The 26,621-nt window shown below is 44.4% G+C and overlaps 1 protein-coding gene across 7 annotated transcripts in view; it reads right to left on the bottom strand.

Annotated features, from left to right (window-relative positions):
- Positions 1-26,621, bottom strand: part of STS (steroid sulfatase) — a 176,982-nt gene that overhangs the window by 45,976 nt on the left and 104,385 nt on the right. For 6 of the 7 annotated variants that reach the window (XM_043537779.1, XM_037899791.2, XM_043537774.1 and 3 more), the window contains 3 exons: positions 23,391-23,528; positions 12,205-12,364; positions 4,654-4,775 (listed from right to left, as the gene is read on the bottom strand). In XM_043537779.1, coding sequence (XP_043393714.1) covers positions 4,654-4,775; positions 12,205-12,364; positions 23,391-23,528 — 420 coding nt within the window. Of the gene's footprint in view, positions 1-572; positions 1,117-4,653; positions 4,776-12,204; positions 12,365-23,390; positions 23,529-26,621 lie in introns of those variants that run through there. The other variant, XM_043537778.1, reaches the window with a different exon arrangement.

The raw sequence follows: 26,621 nt of genomic DNA, 5'->3' as shown, positions 1-26,621 counted from the left end.
AAGGATATCCATGAACTAATTCTCCCCTTCTTTTTTACAGTCCAGTAAACATTTTAAATGTATTCTTTTCAAGTGTATCCCCAGCTAAAGTTCTTCTCACCAGCTGTTGACTTCCCATTCCCCTGGTGACTTCTATGTAAGTTCCATTGTCTCTAGAATCACCTTGTTCCATTTACACTGGAGACACAGGAAAAACAATATTTCTTTGTTTATCAAGTCTGCCCCCACAACATATTTTAGGAACATTTTTCCTAAATGCATAACTCTTTACACACCACCTGTACATACATCACGCAATGATATTCATGATCAGCACATCAGTTTTTATATGATACTTTACTTATAGTACAATAATGGTGTATACAATCAGCTGATTCACCTGCTTATTTTTGGGGTTCAGACCCCCCCTTTTCCTCTTGGGGTGTCTGGACCCTGATTGTCACAAATGGTAATAGTAAAATTCAGAATTGCACAGGAAACTAGTGGTCAAAATGCCAATAAGAGCAGTTGGGAGCAGTTAAAGGGCAATAATTAATGAATTAGTAATATACTGTATTTTGAACATATCAGGTGCTTCTTACAATATCAGAACTGCCACAGAGAGCTACCGAGAAATCAGAAGTGAGGAAAATACTATATTGTGCCAGGTGAGTGACGACAGCAATGCTGATTACATCAGCTGTGTACTAGAGCAACAAGCTAGAGAAGTACATGGAGTCTCTTTCTATACAACAGTAACATGCTGGAGTGAGATAAGCAATGTGAAGGATCTTTCACTGGCTTGAGCAAATCTTTATGGATGCTGTTCTAGTGTCTCCACAGAAAAGGCATTTATGAAGAGCTGGGATTGGAAAAGAGTGGTAGCAGTGACAACTGAACACTCTCCAGAGAAACTGACACAAAAGGGAAAGAAGAAGAATGCTTACCTACCACATGCTTGTGCTCCGAGAATGATACTCTGCATGATTGTCAGGCTGCTTCCATACATAGACTTCCATACGAAAGTGACATCAAGAAAACGTTATGGCCAGATTCTGCTTGGCCCTGTTTTGCTATGCAGCATGGAGGGAGGATGCAAGCAGACTTCTTTCCACCCTTGTATGGCACATCTTAGTACTAGGAAAAATTGCAGTCCATGAATTCTGGGAATAAGAGGGACTGCTCTATTCTAGTCACTATAGAGGTTGGGAAGATTAGGGTCCATTGTTCCAACCCCCTCCACTCACCCCTCTGCCCCAAGAGACAACAAAGCTGACTAGCTGCTCAGGGGAAGGAGAGAGAACTCCACCCCACAAAGATGTTTGGTGTGACCCGGTGGTGCCTAGGGCAGCCCTCCCTGGACATGCTAAGGTCAGGGAAGGCTGCAAAAGGGAGAGAAGATACGCACAAGACTGCTGGGTAACACTGAAGTTAAACTTCCCAACCAGTCACGAACTGTGCTTCTGATCCCCACACTGGTCATCAAGAAAAGAAAAGAAAAGAAAAAAGAAATAACACAGCCCCCTTTATTGCATTCCAGTTCTCTGGCTCCCAATCAGCGCTTAGGTCCAGTACAGTGAAAAGTTATTTTAAAACTCTGTTCACCATACAAAATGTTTTTCTAACCCCAAAGGACCAGCCACCTTGCCAGGTCAATATTAGGTTGGATCTTATCCAAAATACCATGCTGCCAGACAATCCTTTAGTGTCTAAAACTAAAGATTTATTATAAAGAAAAAAGAAAGAACAAGAAGAGAGTTGTTAAATGGCAACGCAATCACATTCATACAGAAACTTCATAGTCCATATACCAGGTTCTTAGCAGTATTGGTGAGTTTGCTGGCTTGAAAGTCCCTCTGGAGTACATCCACTTGGACGGGTCATTCAGTCCTTTGTACAGGCCTTCAGTTTGTAGCAAAGTTCCTCCAGAGGTAAGAAGCAGAACTGAAGACAAGAAGTAGGACTGAAGACAAAATGGAGAAGATACAGCTGCCTTTTATAGTCTTTTGCCATGCAGCATGTATTTTCTTTGTTCCAAATACAAGCTACCCAGCACATGGCCTGGAAGCCTAGAGTTGCCAGGTGTCTGGTTTTCGACTGGAACACCCACTCAAAAAGGGATCCCGGTGGCCCCAGTCAGCACTGCTGACTGCGCCGTTAAAAGTCCGGTTGGTGCGGGGCTGGCAGGCTCCCTACCTGGCTCCGTGTTGCTCCCCAGAAGCAGTGACACATCCCTGCAGCTCCTAGGCACTGCCCCCGCCCTGAGAGCCAGTTCTGCAGCTCCCAATGGCCGCCTAAGAGCCAAGGGACATACCAGCCACTTCTGGGAGCCGCCTGAGGTAAGCACCACCCGCAGCCCGCACCCCCTCCCGCACCCCAACCCCCTGCCCCAACCCTGAGCCCCCTCTCACACCCAAACTCCCACCCAGAGCCCGCACCCCACACCTGCTCCTGCACCCAACCCCCTGCCTCAGCCCCGAGTCCCCTTCCACACCCAAACTCCCTCCTGGAGCTCGCAAACCCCACAGTCCCCAACCCCCTGCCCCAGCTCGGAGCCCCCTCCCACACTCCAAACCCATTGGCCCTAGCCCAGAGCCCCCTCCTGCACCCCAAACCACACATCCTTGGCCCCACCCCAGAGCCTGCACCCCCAGTCAGAGCCCTCACCCACTCCTGCACCCCAACCCCTGCCCCAGCTTGGAACTCCCTCGCGCATTCTGAACCCCTTGGCACCAGCCTCATCCCAGAGCCCTCATCTCCATTTGGAGCTCTCACCTCCCCTCCCCAATCCCTGAGCCCCCTCCCACACTCTGAATGTCTCATTTCTGGCCCCATCCTGGAGCCCGCTAGAGTCCTCACCCCCTCCTGCACCTCAACTTCCTGCCCCAGCCCGGTGAAAATGAGCGAGTGAGGGTGTGGGAGAGCAAGCGACAGAGGGAGGGGGGATGGAGTGAGTGGGGGCAAGGCTCAGAGAAGGGGTGGGGCAGAGGCAGGGTCTTGGAGAAGTAGTGGGGAAGGGGTGGGGCAAGGGTGTTCGGTTTTGTGCGATTAGAAAGTTGGCAACCCTATGAAAGCCTTAGACTTCTGTCCATAGGCATGCCCCTGCATGCCTTGCTGAGTCATAAGGTGTAGCCCCTGACCCTTTCAATGAGTTCACTGTATAGTTTATTTCCCTTGATGGGCCATAAAGCAGGCTGGGCAGTGCTGACACCAGTCTGTCTGAGGGTGTCACCCAGATGCACAGCACAAGTTCGGAAATACAGATATACCCTATATATCTATAACTCGTAATACAAAGGTGATACAAACATATAAAAAAAGATTATCAGAGTTGGCAAATTATAACGCTTCTGCAGATACCTCACATGGGATATCTGGCACGATTCATTGCAATTTTATAATATTGGTATCAGCAATATCATAAAGTGTCCCACATATTCCATACAGTGTCACACATGGTAGTGAGCAAACCACCTCTACAGACCTGGGAATTCTGAGAAACACACTGCGTCCCCTGCTCCCTGTGGGGTGGTACAGTTATACCCTCCCCTGGACGCAGTGCTGTACCTAAATGGTATAATCACATCTTCATGTTGCATGATTGTGCATTACAATACCCTTTAGTTCCATGATCATGTACTAGTTCTCAAATACAACACTTCATGCATTTCTTTCCTAAAGCCTTATTTACGTGTGTAGCATCTTGCTATCTGTTTTTAATTGCATCAATACTGTCATCTTGCAGGATTTGCATCCCCATATGCAATCCAAGGTGATTATGGAAAGTTTTGGGTAAGATGTATAGATGATTATTCATATCAAACCTCCAAATTATTTGAGGTTTACGAATCAGAGTCTTAAATCCACCTCTTCTGACAGGCTAACAAACCTGCTGAAAAGCACTGAAATTGACAGAATGCATGGTGATGCCCACTTGAAAAGGTTTGTGTCATATCAACATTCTGAAGCCTTTTTATAATTTGTCACCATGAGTGTCAACTGACCTGGGACAAGTACTGCATATTGTCACCCAAACGAGTGAGTGACTCCTTCAGCACAGGGATTTGTTTTATAGGAAGGGCAACATGTTGACATTAGTACGGCAGCTGCCACCATGAAAACTTAGCTGATAAAAAGAAATAGATCAGTGAGCAATGTTTAGTTCCTTGGCCTTCAAAGCACAATTATAGTGTTCATAAAAGCATGAAAAGTCTAATAATTCACTTGGGATTTGTGACTTTGCTGCTTTCAATGGTAAAAATTGTCCAGTTGGCATAATACCCACTAAACTGTCCAGCAAACATTCCTATTAGCTGTACATTTTATTTAAAAAGTAGTATCTGGCCCTGACTCAAATGTAACATCATGTAACAGAAACTCTGCTCTAAACAAATACAAATTTAGAAAATATATTCAGTCACTGTAGGTCTCAGCACTGTGTTGATATAAAACTTTGTTGTGCAGCATCAAATTAATGTCAAATAATAAACTGGCTGTGTAGATAGGTGTGTTTTCTGGATAAAAAGGAGAAAGGTATAAAAAAGATAAAGAAAAAAACCCAGTACTTTAAGCAATTTATTTGTAACCATAGCCTCAGGCTTTTTTCTGATTCTTTTCAAGTTGCAATAAAAATTGCATGAAATATTTAAAATGTGAATAGGCAAGTTTACTTACTGTTTCCTGGATGCCAGCGCACTGCATTTAAATATGCATTACAGTAATGGAAGAGAAATTCATGCTCGGATCGGAGAATTTTCCCTTGAAGCAAGGGCATCAGATCATGTCCATCAATAATTCTGAATAAGAAAGCATTTCAAAGTCAGGGAGAAAAACCCAAGCCTTTCCTGGCTGAGAAAAAACTAACTATGCATTTCCATTTCTTAATATACAGTGCTAATGCCATTCCACCGTGAAGGCTGGAGTGTTAGAGCTAGCCTTCTTTTCATGACTTGAAGGGACACAACAAATTGGTGAATTTGGAGCAAAACCTGCCGGCATTTTTTCTCCTTGAGTTCTATATTATTCACAGGAACGTTAATTTTGCATTTTGCCTTTTGTGCATAGTTGGCTTCCCCCATCCCATTCTCTCTATTTTTGGTCTGGGGACAGTCAAACAGTCTGTGAGTAAATTTCTGGAACTTGGGCCTCTAGATACACAAACACGTATCGCCATTAAATGCTGCTTAAAAGAGTAGCTTTGCTGTGGTAGCTGTGGGACAGGTAAGTGAAATCTTCATCGTATACCATTGGCTCTTCCCTAGCTTTCATGGCTAGGGACATTCATTAAAGTAACCTCAGGGACACTACTTGAATGTATTCTATATGTTGAACTAAACATGAATGCAATGATTTCAAAGTTGAAATGAATTATTTTCAGAATACGTGTTAAGGGATGAACTACATGGTCACCAAATAAAAAAAGTCCTCTAACAGCTGCTGGACATATTTGATCATGCTTTGAAGGAATCCATCTATTTAGATGGAAAAGGAGTTATATAATCAGCAAAACATGACTATTTCCGTTCATTAAGCTATCAAGTAGCTAGAATGAACTTACAGGAAAAAAATAATCACAATCCATGGTTTTGGCATGGTGTGAATTACAAGTTTTACAACAGTTTTTAGAAGAGATTAATTCACGCACTTACATAGATCAGCAAGGCTATTATTCTTTCAGCTTTTTGAAAGACATCCTGTAAAAACAGTTTTTTAAAACAGTTGAACTTTTAAGCTTCTATGTAAATTTTAATTATTATGTAATTCCCTGTTATTACAACCAATGCTTGAAAAAACTGCCAGGTAATTACTAGTTGGGAAATTAAAGCTACTGGCCTGAAACTGATTAGAAAAGTTTGGAAATCATAGACCACCACCATGGTGAGCTCAGTACTCACCCCCAGCTAATGAGCAGGGAGAAGATACTGGGACTCCTACCACCTCGCCTCCACTTAGGGTTCCATTTTGATATCACTCCCTTGCTAGGAAGTGTCTGATAAAATTAGAAACTCCTTTCCTACCCCCTAGGATCCTCCAGTCTGATTCATGGAATCAGAATCACACAATAGCTGATTGAGATAGGAGCAGAGGTAGGCTGGACCAGGGGCTGACTATCACAGAAACAGACACAGGCTGCAGGACTTTTTCATACCCCTGCGCGACAGAAGTTTTGCCAACATAAATGCTAGTGTAGACATGGCCTCAGAGGGAACCCAGGGATGACTCATCAAATGTAGGCAGACTCAGAGGTAACTCATTGCACATGGGTGAAAATCTCCTTATTCGATTCCTTTTCTATTTATTGGCTGCTGCAAGGATGAGGACAGGAGAAGAAGGTGCCTCTGCTACCCTCCCCTTCCAGCCTCTTTGCTAAGGATGTGTGTTTCTTTTCTACTTAATCCCCCAGGACCTGCTGCTTACAGTCAGAAGGGGATGCTCTCTGCTATCATTCCCCTCCTAGAACCTCATTTTTTGGGTCTTCCTCTCTGACGAGTAGCTTCCCCCATATCAAAACCTATTTGTTGGCTTTTTTTGCTGGAGAGAATTCAGAGGGCTGCTGGTGAGTGATCCAGCCCCTGGAGTGCTTCATGCTAGTCACAATAACCTGTTTTGAGCTATTGTGGAGCAGTAATTATGGCATATAGTTCTTTCCACTCCTCCTCACCTGGAAGGATTGTGGTGGCAAGAAAGCAATTTGATGGCAGAGGTTAAAGCAGAGGAACTGGTGTGGGGCCATCACATGAAAAGAGGAAAAACAAAACAACATTCCTAGGGGCTTAGTGTCCACTCAGAGAGCATGAGATCAATGTCCATAAAATCTGCACACATCAAGACCAGAAAGGATCTGACAGAGTGATTGTTTGTAATGGATGTCCCAGGGCAAGCCTGTAATTTTTCATATCCTATACCTGTCTTGTCTGTTCCTACAAGCACTCAATAAATCATCAGCAGCAGAGTGTCTCTTCACTTCAGCTGTGAAGAAATACCAGTCTGGCGTATCAGCTGGTGCTCATTTTTGTCATGCAAAATTAAAAAGTGACCCTGCTTTATTGAACTCAGAGTAGCTTGAATATTCTAACAACATATGATGAACTAATTCTGCAGCTATCTAATTTGAGTTTTAATGGCAGTTAAAAATAGTCACTTCATAAAGTAGTTCTGGATGCCACTTGTGATGTTCCTTCCTATTTTTCCTTTGAAAGTCATAATTAATTTTGAACATCATTTCACTGCGAGTGTCAGATAAACTGTTTAAATTAATACTAATAAACTCCAAACAATCTCAGATGGCTAAAATGTTTTGGGCTACATGACTGTTCAGGTGCATACAGGGAAATATGCCCCTTCAGAAAGCTAGCTTGGCCTTGAGTTTAGATGCCCGGGGGTTGAGGTGCTACAAGTCAACCAGCTGGGGCAGGTAGGGGAGAATAACTGGGGACAGGTGGGGAATGAACAGAGATTTTAATCTGCCCCCTCAACACACCAGCCAACAGAACTCATAACAGAGCTCATTTGGCATGTTGTCAGAGTATTAATTTATTTGTGCTATAGGCCAGCAGCAAATTACTTTCCCTGAGGAGCAAAGGGAGAGCAGGGAGGGAATTGTGACCCCCAGAACTACATTTCCTTCTCTGGGATTGTCTTGGGACAATATGCTTCTCCTTAGAAAAGGCCATGCCCTTGTGACACAATCTAGCCCAGAACTTTAGTACAGCAGACATTCACACTTGATCTTGGAAACCAAATTTTGCAGTTTCCCAAAAACGTTTCCTCATTTTGCTCTGGAATTCTGCAGCAGGATATTTGCATTGATTAGGTTCATGGCAATGAATGATCTGAGAAATGGCTATCAATTTATTGTGTGATTTCAATAAGCAAAGGTTCATTTTAAGAGTCCGAGAAGAAAATGTGGGGTCAAACCCTGGCCCCTTTGGAATCACAGGCAAAACTCCCATTGATTTCAAAAGGGATAGGATTTCCTGCAGTTTAACGCAATTTATATATTTGGATCCAGATTCTGCCACCCTTATCCATTCTGAATAGTACCTTATTCTTATAAGCTTCCCATTTGGCCTATAATAAATAATCGTAAGTTCTGCTTGGTGTATTAACTCTGAATTACTTTGTCTTATTTTGCTTTATTTTATTATGTGTATTTATTATCTTGCCTAGGACCTCCAAGGAGGTACAGAAGGAAAGCTGCATTGAGTTTAGTTAAGCAGGTGCACATTTCTCATTTTACATGATCAAAATGAGCACCAGAAGACAGACCGGTATTTCTCCAGAACTTCAAGAAGAGCCTCTTCACTGTAATGATTTACTGAGTGTATTTAGGAAAGGACACAACAGCTTTGGAACTGTATATTAGCACCTATGAACTGATCAAAAGAAAGGCAGGAACACAAACTAATTAAATCTACCTCTTGTAACCAAGAAGGGAAATTAGAACATACTATTTTCAACATTATAGAGAAGTTGGATGAGCAAAATATTTGGCAGCCTTGAAGTCTAATGTGCCCTAGAAGTGACAGCCAGGGTATTTGTTCTTTCACACCTTGATCAAGGACAGCATTAGTGGCCACTGGATCACAAAGAAGTTACAGAATGGTGGGAGATTTTCATGTAAGATATTTAAATTTCTGTTATCATATCTTTCACAATACCTTGTGTCACAGTTATTGGGCGAGATAAGACTTAGGGCCCCTTTTTATCTCTCTCAAGTGACAGGCTTTGCTTCCTGCACCTCACTCTGGGTGGAACTACATGGTCCAATAACCCTTAGACTAGATCTCTGGCCCACAGCCTCTCTGTCTTCCAACGGTGTTAACCAGACAGGCCCAACTGAGTTTGGCACCCGTAAGCCTTTTCCAGCGGGAGCCTGAGACAGTGGCTGATTAATGACTTGAAAACAGCCTCTTCAAAACAAAGTATTATTTATTCTTTCACCCAAAGGTACATAGCACACTGAGCAAAGGGTAAAAACAGTGAAGGTCGGTCGGTCTCTCTCTCTCTCTCTCTCTCTCTCTATTTTTCCCCCCTTACCAACCCTTAATCTTTCTTTCTTTGTGTAAATTCTCTTCATCCCACCTAACCCCTATCTCTGGCTGGAAGATGCAGATTGTCCTGCTCACAACACGCTTTCTTCATCTCTGTGTCTCTCCTTGCATGCCTGTCAGTTCTCATTGACACTCTCTGCGCAGCCCCCTTTAGCTCACCCAACCCCCCTCCCTTTTCAAGGCCTGGGTTCCTGTAAAGTTTAGCATCTCCCTTTGATCCTCAGCTTACCCTTGGAAAAGTAAACCATTCTTAGCCGGGGTGGAGACAGGGAAGGGGTATTCTCCAATAAACAGCTTTTCCATTGTTTGCTACATGACTCTTGTCTCTCATTGTTGTAGCTTTCTTGCTTGGTTCCTTTAACAATCCATTTTGATCTAACTTGATAGCAAGTGACCCAGCATAAACAAACACACAGAGTCCATATTAATAAAAATAATACAGATATTTCCCAGTTTTCCACATCACTCCAGCCTTGTAAGTTAATGACCCTAAGCAGAAGCTACTCAAGAAAATCTGCTATCCTAGGCAAAACTTCAGTGTGTCTCCCCCTCATAGACCGAGGGCCAAATTTGAATGAGAGTAGTTGTAACATGGGTCATTAGGTCACAGCGCCACTCAGATTTGGCCCAATTGCCCTTCCATCATGATAGAGGGGCAGCCAGCCCGAATCTGCTGCCCTACACAGCTGCCCAGATATCTCCAACCTGGGCAGCAGCCTAGTTTCCCTATAGCTAAATCACACTCTGATCCTAGAGTATTTTAAGCAAGGCTGTAAAAGCCTTTGTACTGTTTTTTGCTATATGTGGTAAACTTTTTCCAAGACTTCAGTATCTATAAATAAAGCAATAGTTATCAGACACAGAATGACTCAAGTCCTATATTCAGCAAAGTCCAGGACATCAAAGTTAGCGAAGTAAGTTTGTCTCTTCTAAGAGTTAGCAACACAAAATAATATGTGCGTTCAGGGCTATCTTTAAATCTCCAAATGAAGGGGGACTGTATTTACACAAGTGCAGTTCCTGAGGTATAAGGGGAAGTCTGACTGAACCATAAGGACAGGCTGAAGTATGGAAGGAGCACATGGATAAAGAGAAGGTTGTAACTTCCACTGGTCAAGTAAGAGTAAAAGATACAAGAACCCAATTCTTCTGTATTTGGAGGAGAAGGAGCTTTGACACTGACTTCAATGGAAGCAGGATTTAGCTCAGATGCAACAGATCTTTATTGCATACACATCTCCTTGTCACACATAGATGAGTATTTGGAACAGTGACCTGAAAAAGAGATTACAAGAGAATGGAAAACCCATCTGGTAACTCCCTCCTGGAACTCAATGGAGCATGTAATTGGTTTAAGGCTTAGCATGTGTGCAAATGTTTGAAGGATCAGAGCTTTTATGTAAAAGTTTATATGATGTATCCTCCTATGTACTGTGTGTCCAGTCCCTGTGTAAACCTAGGTGTTAAAGTAATGGAGAGCATGTGGAAGTGCACTTGTCCTTCTGGTAAAAGCAGGAGGAAAGTTCTCCTCCATTCCCTCTCCTGGACTTGGGGAAGATGAGCTCCTGTTCCTCCTGCATAGTCGCTGGCTAGTGAAATAATGACACATCAGACCAGGGAATCTGAAGCGGGAGCAGCAGCAGGAGCTGATGCCTGGTTGGGGAGTTTGTGGGACTCTAAAAGCCTTCTTGCCATTAGGTGAACAGCACTGGAATCTGATAAGAAAAATACAATGGTCCTAGCTGTCCACTGCTGCTTCTCCTTACACTTCAGAGGAGGGAACAAGAAGAGCCTCCAACTCTCCATCCTGACCAGGAGAAAAGAAGGACCCTGCCACCAACTGATGACATCCCTTTGCAGATTCTGGAAAAAGCAGAAAGGCTCTGTCTGTTCCATTGCCCCTCTGGGCACTCCCTACTGGGGAGATAAATTGGGAGCTCAAGATTATCCTCCTACAGAGCTCAGGGCTCTGTATGCCCACATGCAAAAACCTACATACCCACTTGTTTGCTGGCTACGGGCCTATCTGGGGACATGGATGCTTTTTAGATACACTTATTCCCTTGTTCCTATTGTCTTCCATATGCCATGTTGCATCATAGAAGATGATGTAATGTCACTTCACTACTTGATGTCAATATAGGGAACAAGGATCAGAGAGACCTGTGTAGTTACAAGAGGAGTAGGTGCTTTATTCAGACAATGCTGAAATGAAATAAGAGTCCACGCTACTCCTGGATGTAATGAGACCTTCAACATTAACCCTCTAAGTGTTTGCCTGCACACCAGTGATGACATACAGCTACCAAAACAGGTAAGCTCCCCTCACATTTTTATCTACTTTAACCACTGTTTAAACCCCGCTAAATTGCTTGCCTCAGTGATTTTTCTTAGAGGAAGATTACTGGTGTAAAAACAGAGTAACTCCATAAAAGTCAATGCTTTACAGTGACTTAACTCAGATCAGAATATGCTCCATAGCAGTGACCTTCATGTATTTGCAATACTCTGCATAAGGGCTATTTCCTTTTATCTATTCTAAAATTTCTGCTGATCCACTTAATTTCTTTGAATGCCCCATTGGTCTCACACTATAAAACTGAAGAAAGAGGAACTTTCTTACAGAGCTACTCATTATTTTGTATGATTTTTCAAAATGTTTTGTAAAGGATAAGGGAGGTGACGGTTTAAAGGCAAAGAGTAGGAGGATGATCTAGAATATGGAACCTGATCCTGCACCCATTGAATAATACCTAGCTCTTTTACAGAACTTTCCATCCATAGATCTCAAAGCACTTTACAAAGGAGGTCACACTACCTCCAAGGACAAAGCACCCATTGATATCAGTGGTGCAGGATTAGTCTATAGGGTTGTGGAGAGCCTGGAACTAGGACTCTCCAAGGGATCACCCAAGAGGAGATGGAAATTAATTACATGAACTAGTTCAGAAAAGGCACTCCAAAAGATTTTGTTGTCTTCATGTACAACATGGCTATAAAATGTACCACAAGAGTGCTATGAAAAAGACATTTTACTATTGTAAACAATGGTAAAATAATGAAATTTCAAATCCATGCTTCTCTCCCACTATATACAGACCTAAAAGCTAGCAAAGAGAAGAAAGTGTCCATGAAAAATACTGTGTAGAATACAAGAAACTGTATACCATACCTGTCTTTGGGTAATGGTATCCCTGCAAGTTTAACCACTGTAGGGAATATATCCATGTTACTTGTGGGCTCATCAATATGGACACCTGCCTGTACCACTCCTGGCCAGTGAAGAAGACCAGGCACACGAATACCTCCTTCCCAGTTTGTAGCCTTTCCACCTGAAAGAGTGAACATGGCTTTTAGCAGAAAGCAATTTCTCCTTCAGAAATGCCATTTAAACACCATCATTTTGTTTCCTCTTTACATGCCACCCTCACAAACTGGTTATTTTATTTGCACTAAATGTACTATTCCTTTACTCAGATGATTTTTTCCCTTAGGTTCACTGACGCTAACATAATAATACTGGCTAAAATAAATCAGACACTGCTTTATATATATATACACACACACACATATATATATATATATATATATATATATATATAGTTATATATAGTTAGAATTATAAACTCAGGACAGACAGCTGCAAGGAGGGGATAGAAAACAGTCCCAGAAGCCCAGATAGCCCTCCTCCCTATCAACTGAGGAGGGGTGACTACAAGTCAATCAGGTTCACCTGAGAAGACGGTTACCAGAAATCAATTAGGATCAGCTGGGAGGGAATTAATGAGATGTGATTGACACAAATCCATATGGAAAAGGTATCAAATATTGTAATTAATTGCTTACATAGTACCATGGATAGGCACAGTGCTCCAAAGTGTTTTAAAAATGAATATATGAACTTGGAAAAAGTTCCTGACCAAAAGAGTTTCAGTCCTGCTCTCATTGAAGACTGTGGCAAAGCTCTCAAATGACATGTGGGTTTTCAAGAGTGATTTGGTGGGTGTTGATTGGGAGCAGACAGATCAACCCATGTCCTCAGAATAGTGTGTTTACTGAAATCCAGTGCAGCTAAGTTTATAAACAAAATTAATATTTTGAATATATTAATTGATGTGAATGGCATAGCCCCTGGTCAGTGCATAGATACACTCACCACTAGAATTGTCTATTATGATAAACTGATGTTTTCTAAAGTTTGGCCTTCAGATTTCTATTGCCCTCATCTTCCTGAGATGCATCAACATCCACAAGGACAGTAGAATTTCAGACCAAGGTAACCATGGGCTCACTCATGAGAAGGGGTCTCCAGATCTCATAACAGTTTGGGAATCCTACAGGGCCTTTGCATAAGCTATTACCAACAGGAGAGTGGCTTTGTGGGGGGGTGGGGAGAAAACCTGGATTTGTGCTGGAAATGGCCCAACTTGATTATCATACACATTGTAAGGAGAGTGATCACTTTAGATAAGCTATTACCAGCAGGAGAGCGGGGTTGGGGGAGAGAAAACCTTTTGTAGTGGCAAACACCCATTTTTTTCATGGTTTGTGTGTATAAAAAGATCTTCTGTACTTTCCACAGTATGCATCCAATGAAGTGAGCTGTAGCTCACGAAAGCTTATGCTCAAATAAATTGGTTAGTCTCTAAGGTGCCACAAGTACTCCTTTTCTTTTTGTGAATACAGACTAACACGGCTGTTACTCTGAAACCTGCATAGGCTTAGAGGGCAATTAGTCAGAATATCATGATTATTTTAATGAAAGGGAAGCACCTCCTGTTTTTTCATCTAGATTCACAATCAGTTCCTGGATACCATCTGCTGTTCTGTGAACACTATTGACAGCTTTATGGCCTCGTAGCTTCAACATTCTCTAAGGTAAATTGCCTTGCTGGGGTTTGTGTACTTATTTCTCAGGGGATTATTCCCACAACTTCAGATATCATGATGAGAATCATTGGTCTGAGACTGGTGGTATCCTGGCTTGCTCTAAAAGATAAATATCAATGAAAAATTGTGAAGGATGGAAGGAGGACCTGGAACTCTACTCTCCTTCTTCCACAGGAGACCGAATGACCCATGCAGAAGCAATGTGTAGAATCAGAGTGGCCAGAAGAAGCAATGAGGCAAGTGTGGCAGAAGAAGAAAAGGAATAGACCCATTGAAAAGAAATACTTCTTGAGAAGTTGCAACCTAAAGAGAGCTGGGGAAAGTAGGAAGTAGAAGATACATTTTCTTCCTCTGTTCTGGTGAAATATTGAGTTGAAAAGCTGCTGAGAAATCTGCCATTCACCCACCCACTTTGCCTCTCAGTATATGCAAAGAAGCCCAAGAAGCAAATGGGGCAGAATTGCTGCCTGAGGCTTGTAGAGTTCAGGATCAACTCTTTCTCCAGTCCTTTCCAACATCTATACACTACCACTGGTGAACCGATCAAATAACATGTTCGCAAGTGCCTTTAACATACATATGAACTCTACCACCAAGATGGCCTAGTGCTTGGATGAGATTAGCTCTTGGATGAAGAACAGCTGGATTAAGCTGAACTTGAGCAAACCAGAGATGATATTTGTGGGCAAAGGAAAGTATTTTGATGAGTTTGCAGCCACAGTGCAGTCTCCTTTGGTTGACAATACACAGCCACAATTAGACCTGGCCTCGTTATTCATGCCTTTGTCACCTCTTGGCTGGATTACAGCAACACAACATACCTTGGCATGAAACCTTTAGCACATAGGAAACTCTGACTAATTCAGAACTCTGAAGCTTGTCTCCTCAACAACACAGGCTTCCATAAGCCACATCAGACCTGTCCACCATTCTTGATACTGGCTTTCCATAGAATATCCAATCATGTTCAAGGTCTCAGTTCTTATCTTCGATGCACTTCATGGCCAGTGCCAAGGATAACAAGACCATCTAAAGCTCTGGGACAAAAACTCTGGTTGACAACTATATACCTCTGGCACAATGGAACTCTCAACGATAACAGTAAAGCTCATCTGTACAGGAGACAGAACTTTCTCTGGGGACTGGTCCAAGACTGGGGAATGTACTTTCCTGGAACTAAGGACCATCACAAACCTCACTGCTTTCTGCTACAATTTCAAGGCGCATTTCTTTGACATTTCCTTCTCAGAATCACATAGCAACGAGGGAACAAAGAACAAGTGACATATGTGTAGTCACATTGCTAAATGCACTGACAGAAGGCTCTCAGATACTATGGTGATAAGTGCAGTATAAGAAAACACAGAAAAGAATAGACATCATCTCTGCATCACAGCAGGACTACTTCCTCAATTGTCTCTGCCCAGATACAACCACCATTTTGCTTTCAGGAAACAGACAAGCTGTTTAAGTTCTATGGAGGTTGAGAATAGACCACAGAGCCAGAGTAAAGGGCTATAACAGGGGAACTAGTTGCTAATGTAGCAGAGTTTATTCTGCTATATAGATCTAGATCTTATACATCTTTGTCAGAGCTGTGTCTGATGACAACAGAAGCATTGCCAACTCCCATAATATGATCACAAACCTCGTGATATTTGATATTTTCTCAAAACTCCAGCTGCTTCCGTCGAGGAACTGCATGAGAATTTCAGCTTTCCTTTTAAAAAAATGAGTTTCTAGCCCTAAGGATTGCAAAGAAAAGTTTGAAAATGCAAAGTACCCTAAAGGCTCAGAAACCAGGAGGCAAATGACAAGAACCCAAACTTATTATTTAAAAATAAAACTCATGATATTTTAGGGCCTGACTCATGATTTTTGAATACTTGAGGTTGGCAGTACTACAAAAGAGGAGGAGGAACAGCCCATGAGTCCATATAATGGCAGCCCCTAGATAGCAATATGTATCATCACACAGAGACATATTTTCTCTCTTAAAGTTCTTTAACAGTGTTTTTAAAAGCAGAACAACCCAGGTTGTATTTTTATGCATTGATGTTTACACTTTCCGAGTGGCTGTGGCCTTCAGCCTTATGTTTAATAGTTGATTTTTCCCTCAGAAAAAAAAAACTGTAGGTGCAGACAAAGTACAGATACAACTCTGTGTTGTCATCTACAGAGAGATCCCACATTGCCATTTCCATTGAAAACATATCTTTTTCTCCCTTACATAAACCTCTAATTCACATTGACTGCTATTGTTTAACTTTGTAAAGTATTTTGGGATAGAGTTTGTATATAAGATGCATTAGGACACTCTGTGATTCTATTGCACAGACCTATTAATATTTTGATCATTCTTACAGATCAAAAGATGTGTGTGTGTGTGTGTGTGTGTGTGTGTGTGTGTCTTTCTCTCTCTCACTGGAGTTTCATCAGGATAAACACTGAGATGCCCCTCTCATAAAGTACAGCTAATACTTCTATTCCTCTAAGCCAGATGTGCTAAATTGTGTGTGTGTGTGTGTGTGTGTGTGTGTCTGTCTTTCTCTCTCTCACTGGAGTTTCATCAGGATAAACACTGAGATGCCCCTCTCATAAAGTACAGCTAATACTTCTATTCCTCTAAGCCAGATGTGCTAAATTCCAATATATATGTACATACACAAAAGCAAGAGGGATGCTTTTTAGTCCAGTTAATTTTCTACATATATTAACATCCAATGCCTGATAGTTTAGGATTTAACAGGTCTGATTTTCAGAAGGTCAGTCATGCAAAGGTACACTGATCTTGCACACCCAATTTGTGTGTTCATGATTGCGCATTTAAAGAGGGCCTTCACACATAAAAATAACTAGTTATGTGTCTAATGGTCCATTTCCTTTTCTGAGCTTTTGACAATCAAGCATGACATATCTTAATGTTAAAAAGATGACTTTTGATTTGGGGCTTTAGAGTAGAGTGTGAAAGATAAAACATAATCCACTATATTTTTCATCTGTTAGGGTAAATTAAACTGATTGCACAGATCTTTTAAACATCTTAGTTTCATTGTAAATGTCTTTTATTAAGTTTATTATCTTCCCACCCATAATATATTAGTGCATTTATCAGCTTACCTAAGAGGCATCTGTAAATCACTTAATAATCCATTTTAAAAAACCCAAAACGGTCTGTTTTCTTCTTGAGGCCACACTAGCTATCAGACCTGTATTGATTCAACTAAGATCTGTTTCAATTTCTTCATTATTATATAAGTATAGATATAATACTTGTGACAAAGTTCCTGCTCTACTTTGGTGGGTCTTGCACTTATTGGTGGATTTGCTCACCTTGGAGCTTCACGGCAGCCCTCAGCTTGGCCGCACAGCAGCCCTCAGCTTGGCCGTTTTTCTTAATTCACAGTCCAGGTTGATTCCTCCTGTGTCTGACCAGGAGTTGGGAGGATTTGGGGGGAACCCAGGCCCACCCTCTACTCTGGGTTCCAGCCAAGGGCCCTGTGGAATGCGGCTGTCTAGAGTGCCTCCTGGAACAGCTGTGCGACAGCTACAATTGCCTGGGCTACTTCCCCATGGCCTCCTCCCAACACCTTCTTTATCCTCACCATAGGACCTTCCTCCTGGTGTCTGATAATGCTTGTACACCTCAGTCCTCCAACAGTCCACATTCTCACTCTCAGCTCCTAGTGCCCCTTGCTCCCAGCTCCTCACACACATGCCACAGTGAGCTCCTTTTTAAAACCCAGGTGCCCTGATTAGCCTGCCTTAATTGATTCTAGCAGCTTCTTGATTGGCTGCAGGTGTTCTAATCAGCCTGTCTTAATTGTCTCCAGAAGTTCCTGATTGGTCTGGAACCTTCCCTTCCCTTACCCAGGGAAAAGGGACCTACTTAGCCTGCTCTCCTGCTGCTACCATCCTCTGGCCTGGGCTTTCTTTGCTTTTTGCCCCTGCTCTCGGCTTCCCCCCCGACCGGGCCAGATGCTCTCCCCCCTTTCTTTCTCTGCTGTTACTAGAGTGCTGGCCGGCTGCTGGCCGGCTGTTAGCCCGCCCCCCGCCCGCCCTTGGACGCTGTTGCCGCTCCAGCTGAAACCCCCCCCCCCCGAGGGGGGGGGCTGCTGGCCCGCTTCCCCGGAAGGGGGGAGTGGAAGGACCCAGCCCCCAGACCCAGCCGCTTGCTGTTTGTCTGTGGACCCGTCTCCGGTCGAGAGGACTCTTATCACTTGCTCTGGCATTTCTGGAATGCAAAAAAGAAAACCCGGAACAGACGGAGAAAAAGAAGTCCACCGGAGGAACACCGCCCGGGGAATCTATAAATCGCCGTGGAGGGGGCCTAAGACTGAGTAACTTTGGAACTGTGCTCTTGTGTGGGGGGAGGCCTTGACTGTGTCTTAACTGTGTTTGTAGGGACACAGGGGGTGTGGCACGGAGCTGCCCCCCTGATCCCTCTGTGTCCTCCCAACCCCCACACTATGATCTTCACCCCCCCCACTCTACCATCTTTGCTGGCTGTCTAACATCTGACTCTGGACTCAGCTGCTCGCCCTGATTCCACCGTGTGGGCCAGAAGCACCAGCCGACCAAACAGGACTCTCTGGACTCTCTGTACGGTGGTTCATGTGCCCTCCCCCCCGAACTGTCCACCCCACAGCTTGTCCCTTTCTACCTGACCCCAACTCCTGTTAATCACCTGCCACCGCCCCTGCTGGGGCATCAGCAATGGAGGGCACCGGGGTGACCTCCGCCGCTACCATGCCTGTCACCTCCCCAGACTCTAGGGGAGCCCCCCGAGCCGGTGGGAAAGGCCAGGGCAAGAAGAAGGGGAAGGGCCCTGCTAAAACCACCGGGCCCTCCATGGCAGGGGCCACCCCCACTGCTGCAGCCCCGCCACCGACCACAGGCGTCCTCCCCCGCTGCCCCCTTCACCAGCTCTGCAGATGTCCCTCCCTCAGCCCCCAGGATGTATTCCCGGGCGGCGGCAGCCCCCCTGCCTGCTGCCTCGTCATCTCTCCCACCCACCACCTCCGCTACTATCAATAGCGGCCGGGGCCCCTTTCCCACCATGACAAGGAAGCACGGTGTCCGATGCCTCCTGGTGCCCGCCTCACCCCACGTGGAGACCTACGTGCAGGCGTTGGCGAGGGTGGTGGGGCCCTCGGCCATTGTGGCGGCCTCCAAAATGTACGGGGAGGGCGTTTTCTTCTTAGCATCGGAGGCTGCCGCTCAGGAAGCGGTGGAGAGGGGCCTGGCGGTGGGGGGCGGTGTTTGTCCCCCTAGAGCCGCGAGAGGACCTGGGCGTCCGCCTGGTCCTGACCTCTGTCCCTCCTTTTCTCCCCAATGCTGCCCTGCTACCTGCCCTTTCCACCCTGGGGAAACCTGTTTTTGTTATCAGCCCTCTCCCGCTGGGCTGCAAGGACCCCACCCTCCATCACATTTTTTCCTTCCGCCGGCAAGTGCAACTTTTACTGCCGTTGGCGGCGTGCGACGGAGTGGCGCTCGAAGGGTCCTAGTCCCCCACCAGGGGGCCCGTTACCGGGTGTACTTTTCCGTGGGGGAAGCCCGGTGCTACCTCTGCCGGGCGTCGGGGCATGTCTGGAGGGACTGCCTCTTAACCCGGCAAGGAGGGGCACCTGGGATCCCCAAGACCCGGCAGGACATCGGCCCCATCATTGCCGACACCCCTGGCCGCCCGGTACCCGAACCTGCCCCCCGTCTTAGGACCACCACTACTCCTGCTCAGGCCCAAGTGTCTGCACACTCAGGTCTGCGTCTTCCACCTCCAGGCCCTACAGAGGATCCTTTATAGTGCAGGCAGTTCGGCGTGGAGCATACTGGCTCACGCCATCCTGCGCCGCATCCGAGGGCTCCGATATGACCGGCAGCTCTTTTATCTCTGTTTGGGAGGTCTTCCGCGAGACCTCTTTGGGCTGTTGGTCTTCTACCAGGACCTCCTCCGGACTTGGAAATGGTTTTTAGCGACCAGATCCGTGGCGGTCACCCAGGGGGCAGATCTCCTCGTGGAGCCCCTGCTACACTATCCCCAACTCCGTGTGCAGGTGGCGGAGTCCCGCTCGGTGTGCCAGAACTTGATCCTGGCAGAAGTCACGAGAGTCGGAGACCTCCTGGACTATGACCGGGGAGACTGGCTGGATCCCCTGACGCTCGCCCGGCGCATGGGGCTCTCCAGACCTCATACCCCCGGCGCGTACTTCAGGAGGTGAAGACCGCTTTGCTGCCCGCTACTAGAGCTTACCTCGATCGGGTTCTGCTCGAGGGCATGCTCTGCCCACCCTCTACCCCAGGCCCGCTGGACCTTTTAATTGGACCCCTGCCCCGTAGACCCAATCGACCCCCTCATCCCTTTACAGCGAGCTGGCTGCATTAACTGCAGCCACTATGCTTCCAAACTGCACCAAGGAAACATCTATACACGCTCGCGCTCCACACCCTTCACACCCTCACCCTAGTGTCCCACCCCGACACAAAGTGGCGAGACCTTCTGCCACCTTTGGAGAGTGAGCAGCCCCGGTGGGCCAGCCTATATTCCACCTTGGTTCCGAGGTCCGTCGGGGACATCAGTTGGCGGCTCCTTCACGGAGATGTGAGCATGGGTACGTACTTGGCGCTGTTCAACCCTATCCCAGATACTTGTCCCTTTTGCGGTGTAAGGGAAATCCTGGCGCACGTATATTTGGAGTGTGCCAGGCTGCAGCCCCTGTTCCGGCTTCTCACAAATCTTTTATTACGTTTTTGGTTGCATTTTTCCCCTCACCTTTTTATTTAAGCACTCCCCATCTGTGGCCTCACAAAGTCGCGGGATCTCCTAGTTAACCTCCTCCTGGCCCTGGCTAAAACGGCCATCTATAAAACCAGAGAGAGGAGGTTGGCCGATGGAGTTTCCTGTGACTGTGGGGCCATTTTCCGATCCTCGGTCCGTTCACGTATCCGGGCGGAGTTCCTCTGGGCGGCGTCCACCGACTCCCTTGATGCTTTTGATGAGCTGTGGGCGCTGTCCGAGGCTCTCTGCTCGGTGTCCCTGTCCGGCTCCCTTTGTTTTGACCCTTTGATTGGGGGAGAGAGTAAGAGACCCCAGCCGCAGCCATTGCTGCTGCGGACACCACCATCTTAGAGGGGTCCTTTCACACATGGGTTGTCCCCCCCACAGCCTGCTCCTTTTGTTGGGTGCTTTCAGAGGAGGGAATTGTTGGTGACACTCGGGCGTGGCGCCAGGTAACTCGAGGGGGTGGCAGACCTTGAGAGTCGATGAAGCCCCCTCGCTCTGGATCACCAGGTAACTCGGAAGGGTGGAAGACCATGAGAGTTGAGGAAGCCCCCCCGCTCTGGGCCTAGGCAAGCTTGAACACTTCCCTCCCCTGAAACTAATGAGAAAACAATTGTGATTGATTGCTGTGTTACACATTGTATATGCTGTTGTTTTGTTTTGTAAGTGTGTTATGCAAATAAAAAAATACCTTTTTTGCTTCAAAAAAAAAAATTACTCTCCTATAGCCATCTGGCCTGACCCTGTCACATACTCTACTTTAAATGAAAGTTCCAAACAAAAGCACATTCCCCAAATTTATTCACTTATTTATGAATATTGTCTCATTCATCTTCTTAGATTGTATCCCCCATTTTAGTCTGACATTCTAAAGTGCTAACATTTTTAGAGCTTCCAAAATACATTGCGGCATGCCTACAGCTATGGAAGTGTAAGTCTATGGTGCTTTCAATATGGCAAGTGATATATAAGGGCTAAGTATTAATATAGTTCTAATTCAGGTTAATGATAGATTTCTCTCAGCTGTCAATCTCTATAGTACAATAGGATCCATTGTATATTCTGTAACCTCACAGCTGTGGTTGCTGCAATTTTTGCCCTACTAATATCTGAGATTATTTCTCACACACTTTATAAACAGATAAAAGTTATATAGCTTTCTCACATGGTGGCCCTACTATACTTTTATTGCTTCCTGTGACCCTCTTTTCCCTCTCTCTAATTCTTCTTCTCTGAAATCATACTCAAAAGCAATGTTCTACCTCCTCTATAAAATTACAGATAGTAAGTTTAGGAACTAATTTTCCAATTCTCTCCCTCCATCACCCAAACAGGAAGGGAAAAGAAAATTAATGAACCATTTGCATAAAATTTCCTCTGGGAAGAGTGAGACTATCTAAACCTGTCCATACAAGAACCAGGCATCTCTCTCCTATTTTGATGGAAGTTAAACTCACTTTCATCATCACAGGCCTGCATTTCAGAGGTGCTGTGCACCCACCACTTCCATGCTGAAAATCAGGCCCTGTTTTAGCAACTGGTACCAATGAAAACTTCACAGTGCAATGGAAATATAACAGTTCTCTCCCTGTCCCTCTTCTTTACCTTCTCCCCTCACCTAATATTCCCCCATCTTCTCCATCAGCTACTTATGGGTGAGTGGGATTGTGATATCAAAGGGAAGTTATCCTCTTCTTCCCTCCCTCTCTTTCTTTTCTTCCTCTTCTCACTCTCCCCTTCTCCAGAATCACCTTGTCATCTATAATCATGTGCATATCATGATCCCTTTGTCTGAATGAGTTACCAAATTCATCAGCATATTTTGTACTGCTATTGCTTGAAGTGAAATGGGTCAGCAAGTGACATCAAGTCAGGGACACATGAACAGACAAAAAGAAAAGATAACCTATTCAGCTAGATTTTTTGCTATTCTGACATGCATCTTATCTTGCTAAAAACACTATTCTCCTCTACAGCAGCATGATCCCATGGACAGCAGGTCTTATTACAATAAGGTAAATTTACTGATGGTCTCAAGCCTCTACAGAATTATTTGAATTTGAAGTACGCATTGATTGTCTCAATAGCTGTATTGTGAGAAAAGCAATCAATCTGCGTGCCTGTGACACCACTGATCATACCCTTCTCTTGAAATCTTGTGCTCCTTTGGCTTTCATGACTCCGTCTTGTCCTGGTTCTCCTCCTATCTCTTTGGTATTTTTCAGCATCTCTTTCATTGGGTCTTCCTCCTCTGTTGCTTTCCATGGGTGTCTCAGACTCTGTCCTGGGCTCCCTCCTCCTCTCTCTCTCTACACCCTTTCTCTGTGTGACTTCACCCACTCACTTGGCTACTATCTCTGATGACACACAGCTACCTCTTCACCCCTCCCCTTTCCTCTACTGTCCAATCAGGTATCTCAGCCTGTTGCACTGACATCACTAGTCTATTTAAAAGCATTTTCAGAAGCGATAAACACCTACAAATCCCACTGAAGTCACTGGAGCTGCAGATGCTCATCACTTTTGACAACCAGGCCACTGATGTTTTTGTGTCTAAATATGGATTTAGGATTATGAACATTAGAAGTTTAATGATAGGAACATTTGGGGCTTACAGCAGATTGCACCCTGTGCAGAGGAAGTAGCTAATTTTTGACATACGTTTCTAAAAATCATTATAAGAAGCTCACCTTTATAAATTCCATTATACCCCCCATGGACTTCTCCAGTGCTAGAGACTTCTTCAACATGTGCCCCCTGGTCAGATGTGAAGTATACAAGAGTCTTATCATTCAGATTCCATTTCTCTAGCACATCCAGAATCTTTCCTGAAAAAATAAAACAGAAAGATTTAAACTTTTACTTGTAACCTGAAAGAAATAGACATTTTTGCTCTTATTAATTTTTCAGATTTTTTTCTTAAAAAAACATTATTATATATAGCAACTGGCACCATTCAGAACACACTAGGTGGTTACCACGCAGAGGTTGCTGCTATCGAGATTGTGGCTTGATTGCTGCAGGGCCTCCTGATGTATAAAACAAAAAAGATTTGTGCACATCAGAGGAAAGGGCTGCTCCTCAGAGAAGCAGTGACCCCATAACAAGGAGTTTGAAAAAGTTGATCATAACTGAAAGAGTCACAGTATGCAAAGTACAGTTCACAATGTACTAGAGCTTTGCCACATGGAAGCCTTCAGAAGAAGCATGGCTCACCTAGTGTATGTGCTGGAATAAGGCACTCTTACAAGAGCAATAGTACAGAGAAGAAATGCCTCTTAAGCTACACAATTTCATTATCTAACTCTGCCAATCAATCACAGCTGGAAAAATGCTCTAGGGCATATCAGACTAGACCCTTAGTAAACTCGAAAAAAAAATTCAAAATATAAATTTACATATTTAAGAAGAGTTGGGCCACTTGGATATGTTGTGAGACTTCAAAATATTTTGGACCTAATTTTCATTTATACAGAGGGCTCTTTACACTACTCTGACACTGTAAACGGGCCTTGCAATGTGCGTAAATTACATTTAAACCAATTTTAAGACTTCTTTACACTGCTCAAGTTTTGTAAACGGGATTTAGTGTAAATGAGAATTAGTGCCTAATGCTAAAGTACATTTTTGTACTGAAAGAAATGCAGGATTATTGTCACTGGAAACAGACCAACAAAAAGATACAGCACAAATAACACAAGTGTACCCTTCTCAACACTGCCCTGCCAATGAGCCTTAATATAGTTCTTCAGAAAATCCATACAATATAAAGATAATTCAGTCTCCATGACCATTCTCCTTGTCCTCTCTGCTTAACTAGTCAAGAAAGGTGACAATATGGTTGGCTATTTTGATTTGTTCATCTGTCCACTAAAAACTGGTTCCCCAGCTGAAGCATTGAGCTACCATGTTAAGTAGCATGATGCAAGAACCCAGAAATACAGAATCCATTTCATCAGGAGTGAGGCCCCTTAAACATTTTTCAGATTATAATGGCTTTCTGCCATTATCAACCTGTTCTGGCTTAGAAGCAGTTACCTCATCCTTTTGCTTACCAATCCCCTTGCAAGTTGCAATTCTGTAAAATCACAGTTCTGTAATGTACTGAGCACCTCCTGGAAGGTGCTGAGTGCCTTCATTTCCTACTGGCTTTAATGACTGGGTTCTAATTAAAGGGATACAACCAGTTAAATAATCAGTGTCTATTGTTCTGGTTTGTAAAATAGTAGAAAAGTAGCTATATAAGAATAAGAGAATTTGTTTACATAAATTTTGAAACTTGGTGGGAGTTGAAATTTCCCAACAGAGCTGTGGAAAATCTGTTACAAAGACTGACATTTTAAAGCTGGTGGGTTGTGGGGGGATTTGGTTAACAGCTCATGAAGCTCCATCTGACAAGTCATTTTGCTTGTTGTAGCAGGTAGGCTAAGTGCCAAAGAAAGAAAAAGGCAATTTTCCATTGGTTGTGCTTGCTAAACACTGTTGTGTCTGCTGATAAAGTGGTGGTGATGCAGTCAGGAAGTTAGGTTGGACATTGTGTGGATACATATGATTTAAAAAAGTGAAGGACAAGACGACCAACTCTAATACACTTTTCTATTTAAAATCTGCAAAGTATTTTTCTTAATGAACGAGGATAATGTAATCCTTCTAGACCAGTGGGTCTCAAACTTATTTGATCGGGCCCCCTTCTTTGTGTCTGTAGTCATTTGCACCCCTCTTCCCAACTACTTATACTGCCAGCCAGATGTGAAGGCAAGGCAGAGAGCAGCGGCTGCTGGCTGGGCACTCAGATCTGAAGGCAGCGCTGTGGCAGCAGCAACACGGAAGTAAGGGTGGCAATGTAAAAAGTGATACTCATCAATATCACTTTTCACAGTTGTCAGGGTTCTCTGCCCGCTCTGAACTTTAGGGTACAGACATGGGGACCCGCATGAAAGACCCCCTAAGCTTATTTCCACCAGCTTAGGTTAAAAACTCCCCAAGGCACAAATTCTCCCTTGTACCTTGGGTTAGGTAATGCTGCCACCACGAAGTGATTTAGACAAACTCAGGGAAAGGACCACTTGGAGTTCCTACTCCCCCTTAATATCCCTCCATGCCCCTGCACCCCCTTTCCTGGGGAGGCTTGAGAATAAACAAGATGAGCAAAGACCAACCTTGGGGTTTTTTTAGGACACACAAAAAACCCCAATCAGATTCTAAAAGAAACAGAACTTTATTAGAAAGAAAAAAAGGTAAAAGAAGCACCTCTGTAAATTAGAATGGAAGATAATCTTACAGGGTAATCAGATTCAAAAACACAGAGGATTTCCCTCTGGGCCAAACTTTAAAATTACAAAAAGAAAACCAGGAATACACCTTCCTCTCAGCACAGAGAAAATCACAAGCCAAAACAAAAATAAGCTAACACATTCCCTTGCTAGTACTTACTAATTCTAATGGAGTTGGATTGCCTGCTTCCTTGATCTGCACACAGAACAGACAGACCAATCCCCTCCCGCCCGCCTCAGATCTGAAAGTATCTTGTTCCCTTATCGGTCCTTTTGGTCAGGTGCCAGCCAGGTTACCTGAGCTTCTTAACCCTTTACAGGTAAAGGGATTTTGTGTCTCTGGCCTAGAGGGATTTTATAGCACTGTATACAGGAAGGTTGTTACCTTTCCCTTTATATTTATGACAACAGAGACTTAGTGCCCCATTGCCACCCTTACTTCTGCACTGCTGCTGCCACCCCAGGGTTGACAGCTGGAGCTGCCTCCAGGAGGGAATGGGAGGATGGGGGAGGGGATGAGAGCTCAAGCCCGAGTGGCAGGCCTCCGGCTCTCCCCTTTATCTCTGCCTGCCGGATGTGCACAGTCCTTCTGCATGAGCTCCAGTGACCCAGGGCTGATAGCCAGAGCTCTTTTTCAAAAAAAGCAGG

This window comes from Chelonia mydas, chromosome 1, assembly GCF_015237465.2.
Source record: "Chelonia mydas isolate rCheMyd1 chromosome 1, rCheMyd1.pri.v2, whole genome shotgun sequence".
In the NCBI taxonomy this organism is placed as follows: domain Eukaryota; kingdom Metazoa; phylum Chordata; order Testudines; family Cheloniidae; genus Chelonia; species Chelonia mydas.
Note: the sequence above shows the minus strand (reverse complement) of the source record. Positions and strands in the feature narration are given on the sequence as shown.